The 24,634-nt window shown below is 39.7% G+C and overlaps 1 protein-coding gene across 3 annotated transcripts in view; it reads left to right on the forward strand.

Annotated features, from left to right (window-relative positions):
* Positions 1-20,736, forward strand: part of Klhl15 (kelch like family member 15) — a 109,729-nt gene extending 88,993 nt beyond the window's left edge. For 2 of the 3 annotated variants that reach the window (XM_004669998.3, XM_045140487.1), the window contains exon 3: positions 19,211-20,736. In XM_004669998.3, coding sequence (XP_004670055.1) covers positions 19,211-20,320 — 1,110 coding nt within the window. In that variant the 3' untranslated portion in view covers positions 20,321-20,736. The remainder of the gene's footprint in view (positions 1-19,210) is intronic. The other variant, XM_045140488.1, reaches the window with a different exon arrangement.
* Positions 20,737-24,634: the final 3,898 nt, after the last annotated feature.

Genomic DNA, 24,634 nt, shown 5'->3' on the forward strand with positions numbered 1-24,634 from the left:
ACTTCTATGATTGTAAAAAGAAATCCCATAGTAATGCCTTCCTTCCCTTCACTTTCCCCTTTAAAACTCCACTCTCCATCATATCCCCTCCCCCCTCAACCAGTCTCTCTTTTATTTTGATGTTATGATCCTTTCCTCCTATTATGATGGTCTTGTGTAGGTGGTGCCAGGCACTGTGAGGTCATGGATATCCAGGCCATTTTGTGTGTGGGGGGAGCATGTTGTAAGGAGTCCTGCCTTCCTTTGTCTCTTACATTCTTTCTGCCACCTCTTCTGCAATGGACCCTGATCCATGGAAGGTGTGATAGAGATATTGCAGTGCTGAGCACTCCTGTCACTTCTTCCCAGCACCATGATGCCTTCTGAGTCATCCCAAGGTCACTGCCATCTGAAAAGAGAAGGTTCTCTACCATTGGTAATTTCTTATACACCTCACTTTTTAGTAGAAGAATGTGTTTTGCTGTTTTTTTTTTTTTTCTCCTCCCCCGCAGGCTGCTTTGGCATGATTTTTATGCCGCCATCTTACCAGAAGTCTATGTGGTGGCTTTTGATTACCTTTTGAGTCTCAATGAGTGTGGTAGGTTTGACTCTTGATGTGTGAATTAAGGTCATTAATGCTTAGGGTAATAACTGTGAGGTTTGATTTAATCCCTGCCATATTGTGTTGCTTTATGGGGTTTTGTATTTTCTTGGACTTTGTAGTTTTTTTGAGCCTTATCTATGTTTTGTTTTTGTAATCTGCTTCTTGCAGTCTCTTGAGATTGGTTGTTTGACTCTTCCATGTGGAAAATTCCCTGAAGTATTCTCTGTAGGTTTGGCTTTGTGTTCATATAGTTTAGAGGTGGCTTTTATTGTGGAAAGTTTTTCTTTCACTGTCTATTATGAGGAATACTTTTGGTGGGTACAATAGTTTGGATTGGAAGCCACAGGTTCTTAGACTTTGCAGTGTTCCATTCTAGGCCCTTCTGTCTTTCATGGTTTCCATTGAGAAATCTGAGGTAATTTTGTTGAGGTTACCTTCATATGCAATATGTTGTTTCTCTCGTGCTGCTTTTAGGACTTTCTCTTTGTTATGAATGTTTAGAGTCTTAATGATATATCTTGGAGAATTTCTCCTTTGGTCCAGTCTCTTTTGAGGTTTGTTAGCTTATTGTATCTTGATGTGGCTCTCTTTTGAGAGGGCAGAAGAGTTTTCTTTGATTATTTTGTTGAGTAAGTTCTCTATCCCTTTGGTCTGAATTTCTTCCCCTTCTGGTATATCCATTATCTGAATGGTGGAACATTTAAGGATATCCCAAAGTTCCCTCTTGTTCTGTTCACACAATTTCTTTGAACTTTTTGGACTTGTGAACTGTTTCTTTTGTCTCGTCTTCCAGTTCCAGAGTTCTGTCCTCCACATGACTGAATCTGTTCTTGAGGACTTCTAGAGAGGTTTGGACTTGTTCAATTTGGTTTGTCTTTTTATTGCCTTTTTAGGTATAGTATCCATCCCTTTATCAAATTCCCTTTTCAGGTCATTTTTTGACTTTCTTAGTGATTCTTGGAATTCATCCTTGCATTTATTTATGTCTTCATTGAGCTTAGCCAGCTTATTGAGGTCCTCCGTTTTTGGCTCTCCTTCAGATCACTTAATTCTCTTTTGAAGTCTCTTTTTTTTTTTTCCCTGTTAGATCCAAACTAATGAGGACAGTATTCACACAATTGTTGGTCTTTTGTTGAATTTCTGTAGGTTCTGCCAATTGCTTGTTCAGGGTCACATTTATTGTTTCTTCATTTTGGGTTTCTGAACATGCTGTCTCTTGTACATTTTGATTAGAGACTTTCATTGTGGGACTAGGCAACCTTGCTGGGGTTTCTTCTATTTGATGTTTCATGTTAATTCCTTTTGGACTGCAGTCTGTCCATCACAGTATGGGAATCTTATTTAATTTACAAGGAAGCTGTTGTTTAGCCTATATGTGTCTTCAGTGATGGTTCCCTTTTATGTTTGACTAGATTGGGCTTTTGATGGCACGGGGCCTGTCTGCTCCAGCCGAAAGGCTCTTGCAACCCTGATGGAGACCTGGTGGTGGGGAGTGGAGGCAGGAGATGGTATCCTCCAGGAAGCAGGTGGCAAGGCAGGAAGAGGGGACTACATGGTCCCGGTGGTGGGTGGCTGAGTGGGGAGAGGGGACTGCATGGTTGGATGGCAGGTGGCAGGGTGGGGAGAGGGAATGGGGTGGACCCAGTGTCAGGTGGTGGGGTGGTGAGAGGGTATGCGATGGCAGGTGGCAGGGCAGGGAGAGGGGGCAGATGCAGACCTGGTGGCAGGTAGAAGTTTGGGGCAAGGGGACGATGGTGCAGACCTGGTGCTGGATGGCTGGTTGGGAGAGAGGGGATGTGATGCCAGATGGTGGGGCGGGGAGACAAGGAAGCATGGACCTGGTAGAATGGCCAGGCATGGACCTGGTTTAGGAAGAGGGAAGAGGAAGGCAGGAAAAGCGCGTGAATGAGGGAGGAGGGTCTGGTAGGTGAGAGGAAAGGTGAGTGAGAGGTGATTGGCCTCAGTCTGTGAGCACACAGGTAGCGCACCAGAGAACCTGGTCTCTGGTATGGCACTTGGGACTGGTACTTGATGGGTCTGGGTGACTAGTGGGCTACCTGAGAGCGTGAGAATTAGTGGATTCCTTACTGTTCCCGACCAGGCCCTCCCACTGTGGGGTCTGCTAGATTCTGGAACCCCACAGATATTGCCTGGTGTTGCTTCAGGAGCTCAAGGGTGGTAAGGTGGATGCCATCTTAACTGGAAGTCTACTTTGTATTTTTGATGCTTTCAGAATGTGCTGTAAAGAGTTTCTTCTCTGTTCATGTATATTTGGGATTTTAAATATCTTTTGTCTTGACATATTTCTAAATTTGGGGAGTTTTCTGCTTTGATTTCATCAAATAATCCTTTGATTCCTCTACATGTTATCTCAGCTTCTTCTGCCTTGTGAATTCTGTGGGTTGGACTTTCAGATTTAAATATTGTGTGTGCTTGACTTTTTTTTAGTTTTTAAAACCATATCATTTATTATGATTGCTATCTTAAATTCTCAAGATAAATTGAATGCTGCAACAGCTGCTTGCTTGGGTTTAGGTATTGTTCCTTCTGGCCTGAATCTGCAATAGACATTTTTTTTTCTGATTTCATTTTTTTTAAATTTTATTTATTTATTTGAGAGTGACAGACACAGAGAGAAAGGCAGATAGAGGGAGAGAGAGAGAGAATGGGCGCGCCAGGGCTTCCAGCCTCTGCAAACGAACTCCAGACGCGTGCGCCCCCTTGTGCATCTGGCTAACGTGGGACCTGGGGAACCGAGCCTGGAACTGGGGTCCTTAGGCTTCACAGGCAAGCGCTTAACCGCTAAGCCATCTCTCCAGCCCCTGATTTCATTTTTATCTATTTGTTTATGGGGGGGGATTGAGGGAGGGAGGGAGAGAATGGGCATTACAAGGGCCTCTAGCCACTGCAAAGGAGCTCCAGATGCATGTGCCACCATGTGCATCTGGCTTACATTGGACCTGGAGAATTGAAACTGGGTCTTTAGGGTTTTCAGGCGAGTGCCTTAACTGCTAAGCCATCTTTCCAACTCGGTGATAGACAATTTTTAGGTGCCTCATTTGCCCAGTTCCCATAGTATTTTGCTTCTTGGTCTTAGCACTACAGTTAAACTTTCTCTTGTGCTTGGCAGGATAGCCATATTTACCACAGGTCAACTTCTGAAAGCAGTAGGCATAAGAGCCAAAGTGGCAGCACAACATATACATCTTTTTTTTTTTTTTGGTTTTTCACAGTAGGGTCTCACTTTGGTCCGGGTTGACCTGGAATTAACTCTGTAGTCTCAGGGTGGCCTTGAACTCATGGCAATCCTCCTACCTCTGCCTCCTGAGCGCTGGGATTAAAGGCGTGTGCCACCACGCCCGGCAACATATACATCTTATTCTGACACTTTTCAAACAATGACATTCTCTTCGTCATTTTGTTTCCACCATGGAGACCAAAGAGCAATTTTTTTCATGTGTGTCGGTGTGTATTATGGTCTCAACTTTCTTCTATGTAGTTTAATCTTCTATCTTGCCTTACCTATTGGTCATCATCTCTGCTATAAATTTTATTTGAGTGATTGTTTCATTTGTAGCATTATTGTTTAGTTCTTTTTCAGTGTTTCAGTTTCCTTGGTGAATTTACCTTCCCTGTTTCTTTTCCTTTTTTAAATAATGTTTTGTTTACTTTTATTTATTTATTTAAGAGTAACAGGCAGAGAGAGAGAGAGAAGGGCACATCAGGGCCTCCAGCCACTACAAATGAACTCCAGATGCATGTGCCCCCTCGTGCATCTGGCTTATGTGGGTCCTGGGGAATCGAGCCTCAAACTGGGGTCCTTAGGCTTCACAGCTAAGCGCTTAACTGCTAAGCCATCTCTCCAGCCCCTCTTTCCCTTTTTTCTTTAAATATTTAATAATGTGAAAGCAGAGAGAGAGAGAGAGAGAGAGAGAGAGAGAGAGAGAGAGAGAGAGAGAGAGAGAATGAGCAAGAGAGCACGAGCAAATGAATGAGCATGGGGATGCCAGGGCCTCTTGCCACTGCAAATGAATTCCAGGGTCATGTGCCATGCCCTGTGCATCTTGCTCTACATGGGCACTGGGGAATCAAACCCAGGATGACAAGAACTTGCTAGCAAGTTCCTTTTAACACTATGTTTTGGACTTTCTCCTCCAGTTTCCTTAAAGTTTTTCTTCACTTTAGAGACTGTGTTGTCAATATCCTGAATGAGTTTCCTTAGTTCATTCATCTGCCTGTTTGAACCTTCTTTGTAGTCATTGATCTCTTTAGAAGTAGAATTCTGAATTTCTTTTTCTGTGAAATTTTCTCTGTCAGTGGTTATAGCTTCTATTGTAGGGGAATTAGGAGACTGGAAATGGTTTGAAGTGGCTTAGTCCCTCATTCTTTGTGTTTCTCTGTTGTGTTTTTTGCATCTGATCCAGATTTAATTTCCCCCTCATTTAAGTACTAATTAGTGGTTTGTTTTGTCTTCTGTGGGACCTCCTATATGCCATTTCACTACTGATTATAATGCTCACCTCTTCTATATTTATAGACTGATATCTGGTTATACTTAGCTGTAGAGTATCCTTTTGTATTACCCTTGTGAACAAGGCTGGATGATTTTTGTGCTGGTAAGAGTTCTTATTTGTGGATCCGGTGCCAGCACCTTCCTTCTACTCATAATGTTGGCTGGAGTTTCCCCTTCCAGGCCAGATCCCTAGGTCTCCCTTCTTCCTGCCTGGATGCACAGGCTCCACACTGGGATTCTAAAGTTCTGCATGAATTGTGCTGCGCAGGCCTAACAGCCCACTTCTGCCAGGTACCAAAGGACTGTAGAGTCTCTCTCTCCTCTCCTTTCCTCTCTCCTCTCTCCTCTCTCCTCTCTCCTCTCTCCTCTCTCCTCTCTCCTCTCTCCACTCCCCACTCCCCACTCCCCACTCCCCACTCCCCACTCCCCACTCCCCTCCCTTCCCCTCCCCTCCTCTCCCCCTTCTCCTTCTCCTTCTCTCCCCTCCCCTCCCTCCCCTACTGTAATTGTGGGTTTTATTTACTTATTTATTGGAGAAAGAGAGAGAGAATGGGCACGCCAGGGCCTCCAGCCACTACAAACGAACTCCAGACATGTGCGCCCCTTTGTGCATCTGACATGGGTCCTGGGGAATTGAGCCTTGAACTGGGGTCCTTAGGCTTCACAGGCAAGCACTTAACCACTAAGCCATCTCTCTAGCCCAATTGTGGGGTTTTTATTGTGTTTTCAAGGCAGGGTCTCAAGTCTAGCCCAGGCTGATCTGGAAATCACTATGTAGTCTCAGGGTGGTCTTGAATTCATGGGGCAATCCTTCTACCTCTGCCTCCTAAGTGCTGGGATTGAAGGCATGGGCCACCATGCGTAGCTCTTTTTTATTTATTTATTTTTTAATTTTTTTGGTTTTTCAAGGTAGAGTCTCATTCTAGCTCAGACTGACCTGCAATTCACTCTGTAGCCTCAGGGTGGCCTTGAACTCGTGGTGATCCTCCTACCTCTGCCTCCCAAGTGCTGGGATTAAAGGCGTGCGCCACCACGCCCGGCTATGCCCAGCTCTTAATTGTAATTTTTTTTTTGTTATTTATTTAATGTTATTTGCTAGAGAGAGAAAGAATTGTGTCAGGGTCTCTAGCCACTTCAAACAAACTCCAGATGCATACGTCACCATGTGTATCTGCCTTACATGGTTTCTGGGGAGTTGAACCTGGGTCCTTAGGCTTCGCAGGCAAGTGCCTTACCTGCTAAGCCATCCCTCTAGCCTCAATAGTTTTTTTTTAAATTAATTTATTTATTTTTCTTTCTTTTTTATTTTTTTATTTTATTATATTTTAATTAAAAAATTTTATTAGGGCTGGAGAGATGGCTTAGCGGTTAAGGGCTTGCCTGTGAAGCCTAAGGACCCCGGTTCAAGGCTCGGTTCCCCAGGTCCTACATTAGCCAGATGCACAAGGGGGCGCACGCGTCTGGAGTTCGTTTGCAGAGGATGGAAGCCCTGGCGCGCCCATTCTCTCTCTCTCTCCCTCTATCTGTCTTTCTCTCTGTGTCTGTCGCTCTCAAATAAATAAATAAATAAATAAATAAATAAATAAATAAATAAATAAATTTTATTAACATTTTCCATGATTATAAAATATATCCCATGGTAATTCCCTCCCTCCCCACCCCCACACTTTCCCATTTGAAATTCCATTCTCCATCATATTACCTCCCCATTACAATCATTGTAATTACATATATACAATATCAACCTATTAAGTATCCTCCTCCCTTCCTTTCTCCACCCTTTATGTCTCCTTTTCAACTTACTGGCCTCTGCTACAAAGTATTTTCATTCTCACACAGAAGCCCAGTCATCTGTAGCTAGGATCCACATATGAGAGAGAACATGTGGCGCTTGGCTTTCTGGGCCTGGGTTACCTCACTTAGTATAATACTTTCCAGGTCCATCCATTTTTCTGCAAATTTCATAACTTCATTTTTCTTTAGCGCTGAGTAGAACTCCATTGTATAAATGAACCACATCTTCATTATCCACTCATCTGTTGAGGGACATCTAGGCTGGTTCCATTTCCCAGCTATTATAAATTGAGCAGCAATAAACATGGTTGAGCATGTACTTCTAAGGAAATGAGATGAGTCCTTTGGATATATGCCTAGGAGTGCTATAGCTGGGTCATATGGTAGATCAATCTCTAGCTGTTTTAGGAACCTCCACACTGTTTTCCACAATGGCTGGACCAGATTGCATTCCCACCAGCAGTGCAGAGGGTTCCTTTTTTTCCACATCCCCGCCAACATTTATGATCATTTGTTTTCTTGACGGTGGCCAATCTGACAGGAGTGAGATGGAATCTCAATGTAGTTTTAATCTGCATTTCCCTGATGACTAGTGATGTAGAACATTTTTTTAGATGCTTATATGCCATTCGTATTTCTTCCTTTGAGAACTCTCTATTTAGCTCCATAGCCCATTTTTTGATTGGCTTGTTTGATTCCTTATTTTTTAACTTTTTGAGTTCTTTGTATATCCTAGATATTAATCCTCTATCAGATATATAGCTGGCGAAGATTTTTCCCATTCTGTATGTTGCCTCTTTGCTTTTTTCACTGTGTCCTTTGCGGTGCAAAATCTTTGTAATTTCATTAGGTCCCAGTGATTAATCTGTGGTTTTATTGCCTGAGCAATTGGGGTTGTATTCAGAAAGTCTTTGCCAAGACCAATATGTTGAAGGGTTTCCCCTACTTTTTCCTCTAGCAGTTTCAGAGTTTCCGGTCTGATGTTAAGGTCTTTAATCCATTTGGACTTAATTCTTGTGCATGGCGAGAGAGAAGAATCTATTTTCATCCTTCTGCAGATATATATCCAGCTTTCAAAACACCATTTGCTGAAGAGGCTGTCTCTTCTCCAATGAGTATTTTTGGCATTTTTATCGAATATCAGGTGGCTATAGCTACTTGGGCTTACATCTGGGTCCTCTATTCTGTTCCACTGATCTACATGTCTGTTTTTGTGCCAGTACCATGCTGTTTTTGTTACTATGGCTCTGTAGTATAGGTTAAAATCAGATATGGTGATACCACCAGCCTCATTTTTGTTGCTCAGTATTATTTTAGATATTTGAGGTTTTTTGTGATTCCAAATGAATTTTTGGATTGTTTTTTCTATTTCCATGAAGAAAGCCTTTGGAATTTTGATAGGGATTGCATTAAATGTGTAGATTGCTTTAGGTAAGATTGCCATTTTCACAATATTGATTCTTCCAATCCAGGAACAAGGGGTGTTTCTCCACTTTCTAGTGTCTTCTGCAATTTCTCACTTGAGTGTTTTAAAGTTCTCATTGTAGAGATTCTTACTTCCTTGGTTAGGTTTATTCCAAGGTACTTTATTTTTTTTTGATGCAATTGTGAACGGGAGTGATTCTCTGATTTCATCCTTTTTGTGTTTGTTGTTAGCATATATGAAGGCTACTGATTTCCTTGTATTTATTTTGTATCCTGCTACTTTGCTGTAGGTTTTGATCAGCTCTATCAGTTTGCTAGTAGAGTCTTTAGGGTCCTTTATGTATAGAATCATGTCATCTGCAAATAATGATAACTTGATCTCTTCCTTTCCAATTTGTATCCCTTTTATGTGTGTCTCTTGCCTTATTGCTATGGCTAAGACTTCCAGAACTATATTAAATAAAAGTGGGGACAGTGGACACCCTTGTCTTGTTCCTGATTTTAGTGGAAAAGCTTCCAGATTTTCCCCATTTAGTAATATGTTGGCTGTAGGCTTGTCATAAATAGCCTTTATTATATTGAGATATGTTCCTTCTATTCCCAGTCTCTGTAGGACTTTTTTTTTTATTTTTATTTATTTATTTGAGAGCGACAGACACAGAGAGAAAGACAGATAGAGGGAGAGAGAGAGAATGGGCGCGCCAGGGCCTCCAGCCTCTGCAAACGAACTCCAGACGCGTGCGCCCCCTTGTGCATCTGGCTAACGTGGGACCTGGGGAACCGAGCCTCGAACTGGGGTCCTTAGGCTTCACAGGCAAGCGCTTAACCGCTGAGCCATATCTCCAGCCCCTCTGTAGGACTTTTATCATGAAGGGATGTTGGATTTTGTCAAATGCTTTCTCTGCGTCTAATGAGATGATCATGTGATTTTTGTCCTTCAACCCGTTTATGTAATGTATTACATTTATAGATTTGCGTATGTTGAACCATCCCTGCATCTCTGGGATAAAGCCTACTTGGTCAGGGTGAATGATCTTTTTGATATATTCTTGTATTCTGTTTGCCAATATTTTGTTGAGAATTTTTGCATCTATGTTCATGAGGGAGATTGGTCTGTAATTTTCTTTTTTTGTTCTATCTTTGCCTGGTTTTGGTATCAGGGTGATGCTGGCCTCATAGAAGGAGTTTGGTAGAATTCCTTCTTTTTCTATTTCCTGGAAGAGCTTAAGAAGCAATGGTGTTAGCTCTTCCTTAAAAGTCTGGTAAAATTCAGTAGTGAATCCATCTGGGCCTGGGCTTTTTTTAGTTGGGAGATTATTGATAACCGTTCAGATCTCCATGTTTGTTTTAGGTCTATTTAAGTGATTAATCTCATTTTGATTTAATTTAGGTAGGTCATATATATCAAGGAAATCATCCATTTCTTTCAGATTTTCATACTTTGTGGAGTATATGCTTTTATAGTATGTCCCTATGATTTTTTGAATTTCTCTGGAATCTGTTGTGATGTTACCTTTTTCATCTCTGATTTTATTAATTTGTGTCTCTTCTCTCTTTCTTTTGGTCAGATTTGCTAAGGGTTTATCAATCTTGTTTATCCTTTCAAAGAACCAACTCTTTGTTTCATTAATTCTTTGGATTGTTCTTTTTGTTTCTATTTCATTAATTTCTGCCCTAATCTTTATTATTTCTTCCTGTCTACTGATTTTTGGTTTGCCTTGTTCTTCTTTTTCCAAGGCTTTAAGGCGAAGCATTAGGTTGTTTACTTGCGACCTTTCTAATTTCTTAATATAGGCACTTAAGGCTATAAATTTACCTCTTAGAACTGCCTTCATTGTGTCCCAGAGATTTTGGTATGTTGTGTTCTCATTATCATTTGACTATAAATTTTTTGCTTTCCTTTTTGATTTCTTCATTGACCCATTCATCATTTAGTAGTGTATTGTTTAGTTTCCATGATTTTGTGTATGCTCTATAGCCTTTCTTGCTACTGATTTGTAGTGATTTGTAGTTGACCATTGTGGTCAGATAGAATGCAAGGAATTATTTCAATTTTCCTGAATTTGTTAAGATTTGTTTTGTGTCCTAATATATGGTCTATTTTAGAGAATGTTCCATATTCTGCAGCCTTTGGATGAAATGTCCTGTATATATCTGTTAAGTCCATTCCTTCTATGACCTCATTTAGTCCAGATGCCTCTCTATTTATTTTTTCCTGGGGTGACCTGTCAATTGATGAGAGTGGGGTGTTAAAGTCACCCACCACCACTGTGTTTGGTGTTATCTGTGACCTTAGTTCTAATAGTGTTTGTTTGACGAATTTGGGAGCCCCCATGTTAGGTGCATATATGTTTAGGATTGTAATGTCCTCCTGTTGGAGTGTGCCCTTAATCAATATAAAGTGACCTTCCTTATCTTTCTTGACTAACGTTGGACTAAAGTCTACCCTGTCTGATATTAGGATAGCAACCCCTGCTTGTTTTCTAGGCCCATTTGCTTGAAACACCTTCCAACCTTTCACCCTAAGGTAATGTCTATCCTTTGTAGAAAGGTGAGTTTCTTGGAGACAACAAATTGTAGGATCCTGCTTTTTAACCCAGTCTGCGAATCTATGTCTTTTCGTTGGGGCATTGAGGCCGTTGATACTAAGAGATATTATTGAAAGGTTGTATTTATGGTTGCCATTTTTTTTTTTTATTTGTGGTTCTGGTTCTACCTGTGCCCTCTTGTGTTAACTAGTGTTTGAGTATTGCTTGTTTTTTCTAGGTTCCTTAAATGTGTGCTTTTCCTTTTCTTCAGCATGGAGGATTCTGTCAAGTATTTTCTGTAGAGCTGGTTTTGTCTTCAAATACTCCTTTAACCAGCTTTTGTTATGAAATGTCCTTATTTCTCCATCTATTTGAATGGATAACTTTGCAGGATAAAGTAACCTTGGTTGACAGTTGTTATCTTTCAGAACTTGGAGTAAATCACCCCAGGCCCTTCTGGCTTTAAAAGTTTGTGTTGAATAATCTGCTGTAATCCTGATGGGCTTACTTTTGTAGGTAAATTGATTTTTCTCTCTAACTGCTTTCAATATTTTTTCTTTGGTGTGTGTGTTTGGAAGTTTGATTATAATATGGTGAGGCGAGGTTCTTTCCAGGTTTTTTCTGGCTGGGGGTCTAAAGGCTTCCTGTATCTGTATTGGCACCTCTTTCCCAATTTGGGGGAAATTTTCTTCTATAATTTTGTTGATGACACCTACTGTGCCTTTTGAGTGAAATTCTTCTTCTACTATGCCCTGAATTCTAATATTTGATCTTTTCATAGTGTCTCGAATATCTTGAAATTCCCACTCATACTTTTCTATAAGTTTGTCTTTCTCTTTGTTAGCCTGTATTATATTAGATCTGCCACCTGGTCTTCTAGCTTAGATATTCTGTCCTCTCCTTCATCCATTCTACTGGTGAGATTTTTCTACAGAGTTTTTTAGTTCATTAACTGTGTTCTTCATTGCTAGTAATTCTGACTGTTTTTTCTTTATTATTTCTATTTCCTTATTTATGTCTTGTATTGCCTTCTTTATTTCATGAAATTGGTGTCCTGCATCTTCTTTGATTCCTTTGATTTCCTCTTTAAATTCCTCTTTGACTCCTTTGATTTGTTCTCTGACTTCTTTGAACATATTTACAATCATTCTTCTGAAATCTTTTTCAGGTATTTCCTCTAACTCATTCTCACTGGAGGTCATTTCTGATGCATTAATACTTTCAGGTGGATTTATATCGTCTTGCTTTTTAGTGTTTCTTCTGTTATAATGTATATATTTTTGCATCTTGGATTAAGTTAATGCTTGGATTTTCTATCTAGCTGGGTATTCTTAGCTGTATCAATTGCTTTGATGTTATATATTTTCAGGGTAGGAGCTTAAGGTGTTAGATGTGGCTCTTAAGACTCTGAGAATATCTACAAAGATGTTCCTAGGGGTTGAGTTTCCCTGCTATGGGAGTATTCAAGTAGGCTGAGTGGAATAAAACACCGGTCGGTTCTAAAAGTTAACTAAACACTGTACCCATTCATTCAAAAACAGCCCCGAGTATGTATGCCAGAGTAGTTATTATAACAACCAGATCCTCTATCAACACAGAGGTTAAGATTTCTGGTCTGTTGAGAGATCTCAGTCAGCTTGTGACCACGTGAGACCCTTCCCTAGTGCAAACCCAGTTACCTTGGATGAGTTTGATCTCAGTCAAGTTGCTGCCTGGGTCGTCCGGCTGCTGTTCTGATTTCTGGAGCTGGGCACTGGCTTTTCCTGCAGGGCAAACCAAGCCTGGCAACTGTGGCCCTGCAGATCAGCACACCGCTGCTGGAACTGCTGCTGCTTCTGGGTCTGCTGTTGTTGCCGCTCCTGGGTCTGCTGCTGCTGGGGCCAATGGTACCGGTTCCAGAGCTGCTGATGTTGCTGCCAGACTCTGCTCCTGCTTGGGTCCTTCTGTGGGCTCAAGTTGGCGTGGCTGGTCCCGGGACCGCTGCTCTGTTCGCAGGAGCTGGGCTCAGGCGGTGGGGGAGGGGAAAGGAGCCGCAGCTGCTTTGGTTCTCTCGCTGTTCCACGTGTTCTTCTACCTCGTGGTCTGCTCCTCCACTGCTTGCTGCTGCTCTCCCTTCACGTTTCCTGAGCTGCGGAGAGCGCGGTGTGAGGGGAAGCGCCCGCACCTGGCTTTTCCTGCGGCTGGAGCTGAGTCTGGTGGCTTTCTGGTGCGCCCCGCCACGCCGCGGTTGGCGGAGCTGCCGGAGCCGCTTTTGCCGGCTTGTGTGGGCTCTGGATGCTCTGGATCTCTCCTACTTCTCTGCTGCTGCTTCAGTTTCCTATACACCTCACTTTTTAGTAAAAGTGTGTATTTTGCTGAGGTTTTTTTAGTCTTTTTTCCCCCCAGGCTGCTTTGGCGTGGTACCTATGTGGTCATCTTAACCAGAAGCCATCTTAATTCTAATTTTTACTCGGATGAGAGGGTGAGATTGTCTTATTTAGATTACAGCTTTTTGGCTCCTAAGGCTGCCATATCAAATTGCCTGTTCATACTAAGTAAGTTAAAGTTTAACATTAGGAGTTTGTGACTCTCTGTAGCAAGTGATAAAAACTATGGATTTCCTACTTTCTTACTACTTTATGGTACCTCCCAAATGCATTAACATACACTTACTGTTGTGATTCATATGGCTTATGAGGACCTGGATTTTCTATTGAACCTTGGGCCTCATGCATGGCAAGTAGACAAGTGATCTGCTACTCAGCCACATTCTAGGGCCTTTTTTTTTCCAGATAGGGTTTCATTCTATTCCAGGCTGATCTGGAATTCACTGGTATCAGGGTGGCCTTGAACTCATGGTGATCCTCATACCTCTTGAGTACTGGGATTAAAGGCATGTATTACCACGCCTGGCTTCTGAGGCCTTCAAAAATATATATTTATTGGAGATAGTGCGAGAGAGAGAGAGAGAGAGGGAGGGAGGGAGGGAGGGAAAGGGCACTCCAGAGTCTCCAGCCTCTGCAAAGGAACTCAAGATGCATGTGCCACCTTGTGCATCTGTTTTAAAGGGGATACTGGGGAATCAAACCTTTAGGCTTCCAGGAAGCCATTTCTCTAGCCCTCTCAGGTCTTGTAAATTCAAAACATTTTTGTTTTGAGACAGTCTTGCTAATTTGTCCAGTTTGTCTTTGAACTTATTCTATATCCCAGACAGGCCATGAACTTGTGATCTCCTTGACTCAGTCTCATGAACAGCTGGGGCAGTCTATTTTCTATATGATTAGATTTGTTGATTACTTTGCTGAAGTTACAGGTTCTTTCATTGTATAACAGTGCTATGCATCATCAAAAATTGGCTGGAGAGATGGCTTGGTAGTTAAGTCACTTCTCTGTGAAGTCTAAGGACCTGTGTTTGACTCTTCAGATCCCATATAAGCCAAACATACAAGGTGACACGGTGTAAGATCACACATGAACACAAGGCGGCACACCCATTTGGAGTTCGAATACAGTGGCTATAGGCCCTGGTGTGTCAGTTCTCTCTCACGCTCTCACACTCTCACATGGAAAAATAGTCCAGTCTGTGGGCTTGCCTCAAAGAAATTGAACAGGAAACGGGCTCATTATTGGCATTGCTCAGTGAGTTAATGCAGTTACCTTCTAGTGGGGAGTCCTTCATTTTAAGTGCTATTTTTTTTAACATTCAAAGATGCGCCTCGGGCTATATAGTTAAAAATCCATAGTTTGAAAATCTGTCTGGCTTCTAGTCCTCTCTCGTTTGTCCTAGTACTCAGGAGACAGAGGTAGGAGGATCATTGTGAGTTTGAGGCCACCCTGAGACTACATAGTGAATTCCAGGTCAGCCTGGGCTAGAGTGAGGCCCTACCTCGAAAAGAGAGAGATACTAGGTGAGGGGCTGGAGAGATGGCTCAGCCATTAAAGATTCTTGCTTATAAAACCCAATGGCCTGGGTTTGATTCTCCAATACCCACACAAAGCCACATACAAAAGTAGCACATGTATCTAGAGTTCCTTTGTAGCAAGTGGCAAGAGGCCCTGGCACACCCATTCACACACACTCTTTCTCTCTCCTTGCAAATAAATAATCAATAAAAATATTTTTTTCTTTTAAGTATTTTTATTGGTTATTTGCAAGCAGAGAAAGATAGAAAAAAAAGAGTTTAAAAAGATGACTTACCGGATTTGTAAAACACGCTAGGGTTGTCCTGTCATCTCTGTGGCCTTTGTGACCTGGGAACAGGAACCAAAATATTGGTTGTCCTTTTAGCTTGTGTGTTCATTTGGCTGTGGCTACTACAAATGGTTATCAAGCACTTAGAACTTTGTTACCCCAGTCTTGAAGTGAGTCTGAGTTGGTGGTTGCAAATCTGGGATGAGTCCCCAAAGATGATATCATCTAGGTGTAGAGTTTGCTTTCTCTACTGATTAGATAATTAAAAGGCAGTAAAGTGTTTAAAAGAATAAAGTTTATTTCAAAGTAAGGGGTAAGGAGACAGAGCAGAGAGAACAGGTTTCTCAGAGAGGAGGGGATTCTAGACCTGGAAAATCCCAATATGTGCCTATTTCATATATATAAAATATATGTATTATTAACAACTTCTATACTTATATAAATAAACCATGGTATTGCCTCCCCCCCCCACTTTCCCCTTCACAACTCTGCTTTCCATCATATCCCCTCTCTCTCTCCATTAGTCTCTCTTCTAATTTGATGTCATTATCTTTTTCTCCTATTATGAGGGTCTTGTGTAGGTATTGTTATGTGCCTGTTTCTTAACATCTCAATTCTTTGTAGCACATCAGATTCTTTTGTTTTTCATTTTCTTCCTTTATTAGTATATTTTGTAATTATGTAGTTAGTATTTTGCTTCTGAGAGCCTCCAAGCCTTCTCATACTTCCTAACAGTATTTGATGCTAGAATTGATCTAATATTCCTTTGAAAAACTTTAAATCTGTCTATCCAGTACATGAAACTTTCTTCTTTCTTGATCTGCAAATGACATGGCTGCTTTCCCTAAAGGTGTTTCCTACTTACATGTTACTAATTACGTTTTACTAGTAAAAATTAGGTCTGCCATAATAGTTTTATCTCATTTTTCTCTATACTAAATTTTAATATAATCCAAGTGCATTGATTGAGTCTGAGTGACAATCTTTAACAGATTTCCCCTGAACAGAATTAATAGCTAATAACAGCTGATGATATTTTCTTTCTTTTTGCACATGAGCACATGGCAGACATCAAACTAAATAGGTTTGCCACAGTGTCCTGAATACTGGGTGCTGATGTATGACTGGGAATACAGCTTTTTTCTGGTTTGGTTTTTCGAGGTAGGATCTCACTCTAGCTCAGCCTGACCTGGAATTCACTATGTAGTCTCAGGGTGGCCTTGAACTCACTGCGATCCTCCTACCTCTGCCTCCAAAATAAATAAAATAAAATAAAATAAATAAAAAGATGGAAAAAGGAGGATCCCTGTGACTCTGTGGTCAGCCAGTCTAACTAAAAAAATGGTAACTCTTGAGTTCAGTGAGGCTCCTGTCTCTACCCTCTGAGTACTGGAATTGCAAGTATGTGCCACGACTGGCATGAATGATATTTTTTTTATTTTTATTCTTTAACTTTTTATTGACAGCTTCCATAAATACAACATACCATGATATGACTACTTCTTTTTGTCAAGGGTAGTTATTCTATCTTTTCTTTAAGGGTAATCATTAGGGTCCTTTTCATATTAAATGTTTTAATAAACATGCCATTTAATATTTTTCCAAGCTGGGTGTGGTAACACATGCCTTTAATCCTGGCACTCAGGAGGCTGAGTTAGGACAATTGCTGTGAGTTTGAGACCAGCCTGAGACTACATAGTGAATTCCAATTCCAGGTGTGCCTGGACCCTACCTTGAAAAATATCATAAAAAATCATAATGGAAGCTGTATTGTAACAGGAAATTTCATGAGCTTTGGAATAAAACTGTCCCCGTTCAAAGTTCAGATCCCTTCTCTATTAGTTTTAATGATGTAAATAACTTTAGCAAGTAAACATCTAAGCCCAAATTTTCTTACCAGGAGATCAGGATTTGTTATGGCTGTCACTGGAGGAATAATTTTTTTTTGTTTGTTTTCAAGGTAGGGTCTTGTAGGCTGACTTGGAATTCATTCTGTAGTCTCAGGGGCAGGCTCTAACTCAGTGATCTTCTTACCTCCCAAGTGTGAGATTAAAGGCGTGTACTACCACGCCTGGCACTGGAAGAATAATTTAACAAAAGATACTTATGTGAAATACCTGTTGTTGTAACTTACTTTTCTCACTTATATAGGCAAGGAGTTTGTAACTATTAAAAAAAAATTTGTTCATTTATTTGAGAACAACAGACCAAGAGAGAAAGAGGCAGATAGAGAGAAAGAGAGAGAATGGGCATGCCAGGGCTTCCAGCCACTGCAAAGGAACTCCAGATGAGTGCGCCCCCTTGTGCATGTGGCTAACGTGGGTCCTGGGGAATTGAGCCTTAAACCGGGTCCTTAGGCTTCACAGGAAAGCCCAGAAACACATATGCTATGACCCCTCCTTTTCAAGCTGTCATTTCAGCTTTCCAACAGTCTGCTAGAAGTTTTGTCCTCAGCACTGTGTCAGACCCACATCCTCCCAGAGAAGTTGAATACTTCTATCAAATTAGCAGGTCTCTCCCATCCCAGGTTGATTGACCACTCTCTTACCTTGTCTAATTTTTCAAATTGCATCTCAGTTCTCACTTTTCATCCTATTACTATATCAAATTAGTCATGGACATTTGTAGAATTTTTTCCCAGTGCTAGAGATGGAAGTTTGGACCTTGTCATATGGCAGACATGTACTTTACCACTGACCTAAATCTTCAGCCCTTATCTATAATTCTTTTCTCTACAATATTTTATTTCTGCTACCCAAATTTAAGACCCTCTTACCTCATCCGTGTCATTAAGAAAGGAGTTTTCTGCTGGTCTCTCACTTCCTCTTTCAAAAGGTAGGCATTGAGTGTTTTGGGTCAGTTTGATATGCTATACATCTAAAATGCTGTAAAACCCACAGATGTACTTTACAGCTTCATATCTAACTAAGTGTCAGCTGGCTCAAAATTTTGTATTTTAATTTTCCCAAATATATCTCCCCATAGTTCTTAGTACAACACTTAAAAGTACTTCATAAGATCTTGATAATCATTATTAAGTAATTCCAACTCCAAATGCAAGAAGGCTGGTTAACCTGTTTAATAAATTGTTATTGTAAGAGTTGTTGATATAAAACCAACTTTATGTCAGAAGCCTGTCAGGAATTTTGCATATATGTAAAATTTTCACTACCATAATTCCTCAAATTATTCAATTCATAGTAGTTGGATGCTATCAGGTTAAGAAAATTACAGACATGATTTCCTGTACTTTGAAGCCCCATTTTTGCCTTCTGTCCCCCACTTGTAGCCAAGAGCATGACATATAAAAGGTGCCTAATTGATGTTGTTATGTGTTTCCTTCTGTCTAGAAATTAACTTGTGCTTGACAAAATAGCATGTTTACTTTTATTTTTTGTTTATTTTTATTTATTTATTTATTTATTTGAGAGAGGCAGAAAGAGGCAGATAGAGAGAGAATGGGTGCGCTAGGGCCTCCAGCCACTGCAAACGAACTCCAGATGTGTGCACCCCCTTGTGCATCTGGATAACGTGGGTCCTGGAGAATTGAGCCTTGAACCAAGGTCCTTAGGCTTCACAGTGAAGCGTTTAACCGCTAAGCCATCTCTCCAGCCCACCATGTTTACTTGTAAAGGCTTGGGAAAGGACATAAATTATCACAAATTTAAATTATACATACAAATGTGATTAAAAAGCTTTGTAGGGACAGGAGAAATGGTTTAGCAGGTAAGGAAGGCACTTTACCTAGCGCTTGCCTAGCATGTTTAAGGCCTTAGCTTCAATCCCTAGCACCTCAGTAACAAAATGAAACTAAATAAAAAATGGTAAGGTCTGGGTCAGGGAGGATGTCAGAGGGCCGCTGAAGCCCCACATCGAAGAAGGCAAGGCAGGACAGCCAGTGGTTCAGTTCTCTCCTTGGGGCTGGAAGGAGGCAGTGGGTCTTCTTCCTGTGAGTCCCTGCTGTCCTCTGGTCCCATGCCCTGATGTGCAATCTGTGGCCCCCTTTTACACAGTATTGCATGGCTTAAAAAAAAAAAAAAAGCTTTGTAGAAAACACAAAGTAGGTTTATCTTACCAGGAAAGGCAATTTTTAGTAAATGAACTTCAAATAATATCCTAATCATCTTAGTGGGTTTTTTGATACTTTGTTATTGATGCTTTTTCTTTTGGTTAAATTCTTTTACTTTTGTTCTTAGGTTAAAACATCAGAATTTTATAGATACTCCCGACAGCTGCGCTATGAAGTTGACCAAGCACTGAATTACTTTCAAAATGTTCACCAGCAGCCCTTGTTGGACATGAAATCAAGCCGTATTCGCTCTGCCAAACCCCAAACTACAGTATTCCGAGGAATGATTGGACATAGCATGGTTAATAGTAAAATCCTTCTGTTAAAGAAACCAAGAGTCTGGTGGGAACTGGAGGGTCCCCAAGTACCTCTTCGGCCGGACTGTCTTGCCATTGTCAATAACTTTGTGTTCCTGTTAGGTGGAGAAGAGTTGGGCCCTGATGGTGAATTCCATGCTTCTTCCAAAGTGTTCAGGTATGACCCAAGACAAAATTCTTGGCTGCGGATGGCAGACATGTCTGTACCACGTTCAGAATTTGCAGTTGGCGTTATTGGGAAGTTCATTTATGCTGTAGCAGGCAGAACAAGAGATGAGACTTTCTATTCCACAGAGAGATACGACATCACCAATGATAAATGGGAGTTTGTGGATCCTTACCCAGTTAACAAATATGGACATGAGGGGACCGTGCTCAATAACAAGTTATTTATCACCGGTGGAATCACCTCATCTTCCACATCTAAACAAGTATGTGTATTTGACCCTAGTAAAGAAGGGACCATAGAACAGCGGACCAGGAGAACTCAAGTAGTAACCAACTGCTGGGAGAATAAGAGCAAGATGAATTATGCTAGATGCTTTCATAAGATGATTTCCTACAATGGCAAGCTTTATGTGTTTGGTGGTGTCTGTGTGATATTGAGGGCCTCTTTTGAATCTCAGGGCTGCCCTTCCACAGAAGTGTACAACCCAGAGACTGATCAGTGGACCATCTTGGCATCCATGCCCATTGGTAGAAGTGGCCATGGCGTGACTGTGCTAGACAAACAAATAATGGTTCTTGGAGGCCTTTGTTATAATGGTCATTACAGCGATTCCATTCTTACCTTTGATCCGGATGAAAACAAGTGGAAGGAAGATGAGTATCCTCGGATGCCCTGCAAACTAGATGGCTTACAAGTCTGCAACCTACATTTTCCAGACTATGTGCTAGATGAGGTCAGACGTTGCAACTAGTGACATCTTTTTTCCTTAAAAAAAAAAAAGGCAAATAAAGCGTTTGTGATAAAGTAGTTAAATTAAAAAGCATAAAGAAAGACCTCACCAGTTTTACTATCAAAGCCATTTGGTCTAATGTAAGAATTTTTCATCCTGTTGTTCTGTGCTAGCATCTTTTTTTTTTTTTTCTTTCAGTGGCCTCAAATTCATGCAATAAGTTGGTTCTAAGCGCTAGCTCTTGAAACTACTTCCAGGAGGAGTTTAAAAGATGGCTCCACTTATCTTGGAAGTTGATTTTCTGCTTTAAACAATTCTTTTAAATGTTAGTGTAGGATTCATGCATCTTCTAAGAGAAGACCCAATAAGTGTCACTGGATGTGATTTCAGTTCCTCTATCTGAAACTTTTTTGAACATTAATTTTAGTATATTTCAGTCTGTTACATGTTTTGGTTTTATTATTTAAAAGTTTAATACTCTTGACCTTTTTGCATGGCTTTTTTTTGCTGAAAATGCAAAAATTTAAATTTTCTACAAAGTTAACTTTTTATATTCAGAACACTATTTCTAAGCTGCCTTCTCTTACTTGCATTGTGTTAGTGAAAGCATATTCATACTTGCATACATCCTATAAATATAAGGCACATCCCTTTTATGTGTGGTTAGGATTCTATATTTTAAATAGTGCATTTGCACATATGGTTCATCATACCTGTTGAAATTAGATGTAATGTCTTTTCATATATTAACATTTTTAGAAATTGAAAATAAATGGAGTCCTCATTTGGTATCAAAGTAGCCTATCTCCAGTCCATACTCCATACTAATTCAGTAATATTTGAACTCCTTATATTCCTGAAACATGTATGGATTTATGAAAATAACATTTTACACTTTTTTCAAAAGTAATAAGCATTAGTGTTCCTTATAGGTGTATGTCTGTTCTTTTTGAAAATATTTTTCTTTGCAGTCTGTATAACTTTACCCCGTTTTAGTGAGAATTGGAGTGGCATATGGCAAGCTCCAGCCCTGCAGCGTGCAAGCACTTTTAAAGAGGTTAGGTAATCCAGACCCCTAAATAAAAGCCCCTTAAAAGTAAGTGCAACTCCCATCCTTTACATTCAATAAGGCTGCTATTTTTGTTGAATGGAGGGTAGCAACTCTTAGAAAAATTGAACTCAGTTTTTACATTGAGGTAAGCAACAGAATTATAACATTACTGGTTATATCTACTTGTCCATTTTGTACAAAATATTCAGTTGGCACTAGGGATGTTAACCCTTAGCTTTGGTTGTATGCAGGAAGCTACTGGCATGAAACATAGTAACCACGAAGTTCAGAATGTATCAAAAATAGCTATTTAAAAGCATTTATAATAAATGTTTTAGGATTAGCTGCACCTTTCAACCCTTTAAATGCAAGGGGAGAAAATATACTGGACAAAATTAAGCAAGAATTACCGGGGGGGGGGTCATTTAAATTGATGCCATTTTCTTATGAGCAGTCTATATCTGACTAGATCTGTACTGGCATAACTTGCCAGGTCTTAGGATATTGGTGCAATATTGCAATGCCTTCTACATGGCTGCTGTAGTATAAACGTTCTAGTTACAGGTGTTTTTTTTTTTTGTTGTTGTTGTTTTGTTTTTGTTTTGTGCTGCTGGCACCATGAAACATCAAATGAAAGTGTGAAGTCATGGAAATGTGAAGACTTTTTTTTTCAGTTTAATTAGATATAGTGTGGAATGAAACCTGATTTTTAAAACTCCAAAACTGGCAGTGTTTGAGTTTATGAAACAGGTGTACAAGTAGCTTTTAAAAAGAAAACATTGACATTAACTACAGGAATAAATAATGGTTTATTTGTATATGATGCTTAAATTTTCATGAAAAGAGATTTTATTTACTCTTAATTTCTAAAAGTTGAATTTGATATTTTAGTTTCCCATAAAATGAGAGTAAAAGTACTTTTTATATTTTAAAATAATTATTTTGCCTTTGGAAACTAGAAATTAGGTTAAGATACCTTTTTTTAAATACATTAGTTAATTTAGGATTTTGTGTGTGTACTTTTTCTTGCTTTAAAGAAATAATGTCTTCATGATTTTCCTTATTGATATATTTTGCTAGAAAAGCTAAGGAAAAAGGCATCAGACAGGGTACCCATGTCAAAGACTTTACACTCCAATTGTGGGTCTGGTTGCTTAGATGCAACTTCATAGCCATATGTAAGCTAAGGAAAAAGGCATCAGACAGGGCACCCATGTCAAAGACTTTACACTCCAATTATGGGTCTGGTTGCTTAGATGCAACTTCATAGCCATATGTAAGCTAAGGAAAAAGGCATCAGACAGGGTACCCATGTCAAAGACTTTAGACTCCAATTGTGGGTCTAATTGCTTAGATGCAACTTCATAGCCCTATGTAAGCTAAGGAAAAAGGCGTCAGACAGGGCACCCGTGTCTAAGACTTTACACTCCAATTGTGGGTCTGGTTGCTTAGATACAATTTCATAGCCCTATGTAAGCTAAGGAAAAGGGCGTCAGACAGGGTACCCATGTCAAAGACTTTACACTCAAAATGTGGTTCTGGTTGCTTAGATGCAACTTCATGGCCCTATGTAAGCTAAGGAAAAAGGCATCAGGCAGGGTACCCATGTCAAAGACTTTACACTCCAATTGTGGGTCTGGTTGCTTAGATACAATTTCATAGCCCTATGTAAGCTAACGAAAAAGGTATCAGACAGGGCACCCATGTCAAAAACTTTACACTCCAATTGTGGTTCTGGTTGCTTATATGTAACTTCATAGCCCTATGTAAGGTAAGGAAAAAGGCGTCAGACAGGGCACCCATGTCAAAGACTTTACACTCCAATTGTGGGTCTAATTGCTTAGATGCAACTTCATACCCAAGTAAGGTGATATCTGAGCAGATGATGGAATATTTTTGGTCTTTCACTTTAAAGATACAAGGCTAAGGTCAAAGTTCATGTTTCAGAAAGTTTGACTTAAACTAATTCTGGGTTCAGCTTCATGTAGATTATATCTGATCTGATGTTAGCTGTGTAATAAGTTTTGAGCTTTAAGAATAGCTTGGGTTCTGAATGTATGAGAAAAGTCATCTGTTTATGTAATTTTTAATGAGGTTGCAAATCCACAATTAACTTACATTCCCTTTAAAATTATAGTTTAATTGTAAGAGATTTATTTTTGTTATACCCAACTATGGAAATTTTTTCATGGAATTTTTTTCAAGATTTTTTTGTGTGTTTCATTTGGAACCATTTTTGTTTATATACTTGTACTTGTTCAAAGTTGTCATTTTGAAAATACTCAGAAAGTGATTTGAAATTCTTTGGTGTTAACTGTTGTGATCTTTATATGTATTATCTTTCACCTTATATTTTAAATGCCAGACTTCATAAAATGTAGCTAATCTTTAATTTCATTTTAATTGGTACTGTTTGTTCTCTCACATGTCTTTAGGACTTAAGTTTTGATGTTAAAGAAAATCCTTGCACTACAGCCTTTTCTCACATTGAAGGTTTTGCATTGGAAGAAATGCTACTGGTTGCTAAAAGGCAAAGCATAATTAATAGAACGATTAGCTTTTCTTGAGATAGCTTTCTCTGTGCCCTCCTCATTGCTTTGCCCTGTGTGTTACTGTAATTGTGAAATATTGACTGAGCCCTTCACTTATCTTTTCTAAAGCAGCACCTTTGGACACCTCATTCTGGGAAGACTGCTCAAGTCATAGTAAAGGACACACATTTGTGTGAGGAGAAGTGGTAAAATGGAGAGTTTTGTCTTAATTACATGAAACTAAGCTTTAAAATATTTTATAACAAATTATTTGAACTGCATAATCTAAACATGTCAGACATTCTGTGGGACTATTTTTATATATGTATATGTGGGTGTAGGTCATAACATTTCAGTTTATAATATAAATTGTTATTTCAGTTTATAAGCTATCTCTCAAAAGAGACTAGCTCTTTTGAGAAAACATAATTTAAGGTTTTAGACAGAAGTAAATAAAACAGCATAGACAATAGTGTAAATTAGACATAATCGAGGGCTATATGGCAGTAAAACTGCTCGTGCCAGTTTTCTTGTTTCCCTACATACATTTTTGAGTTTTTTTGTATTCTGAATATTTTTAGAGATCACACATTTGTTCAGTTGCATTTAGAGTCGGTTTGGGAATAAATATCTTCTAAAAAGAGATTTATCTTAAAATTTGAATCTGAAAAGTTAGTTTATTGAAAATTTATAAAGCTAAAAATTCAATAGGCACAGACTGGAATATTTAATTCATGGAAATTATATCCTTTC

This window comes from Jaculus jaculus, chromosome X, assembly GCF_020740685.1.
Source record: "Jaculus jaculus isolate mJacJac1 chromosome X, mJacJac1.mat.Y.cur, whole genome shotgun sequence".
Taxonomy (NCBI): domain Eukaryota; kingdom Metazoa; phylum Chordata; class Mammalia; order Rodentia; family Dipodidae; genus Jaculus; species Jaculus jaculus.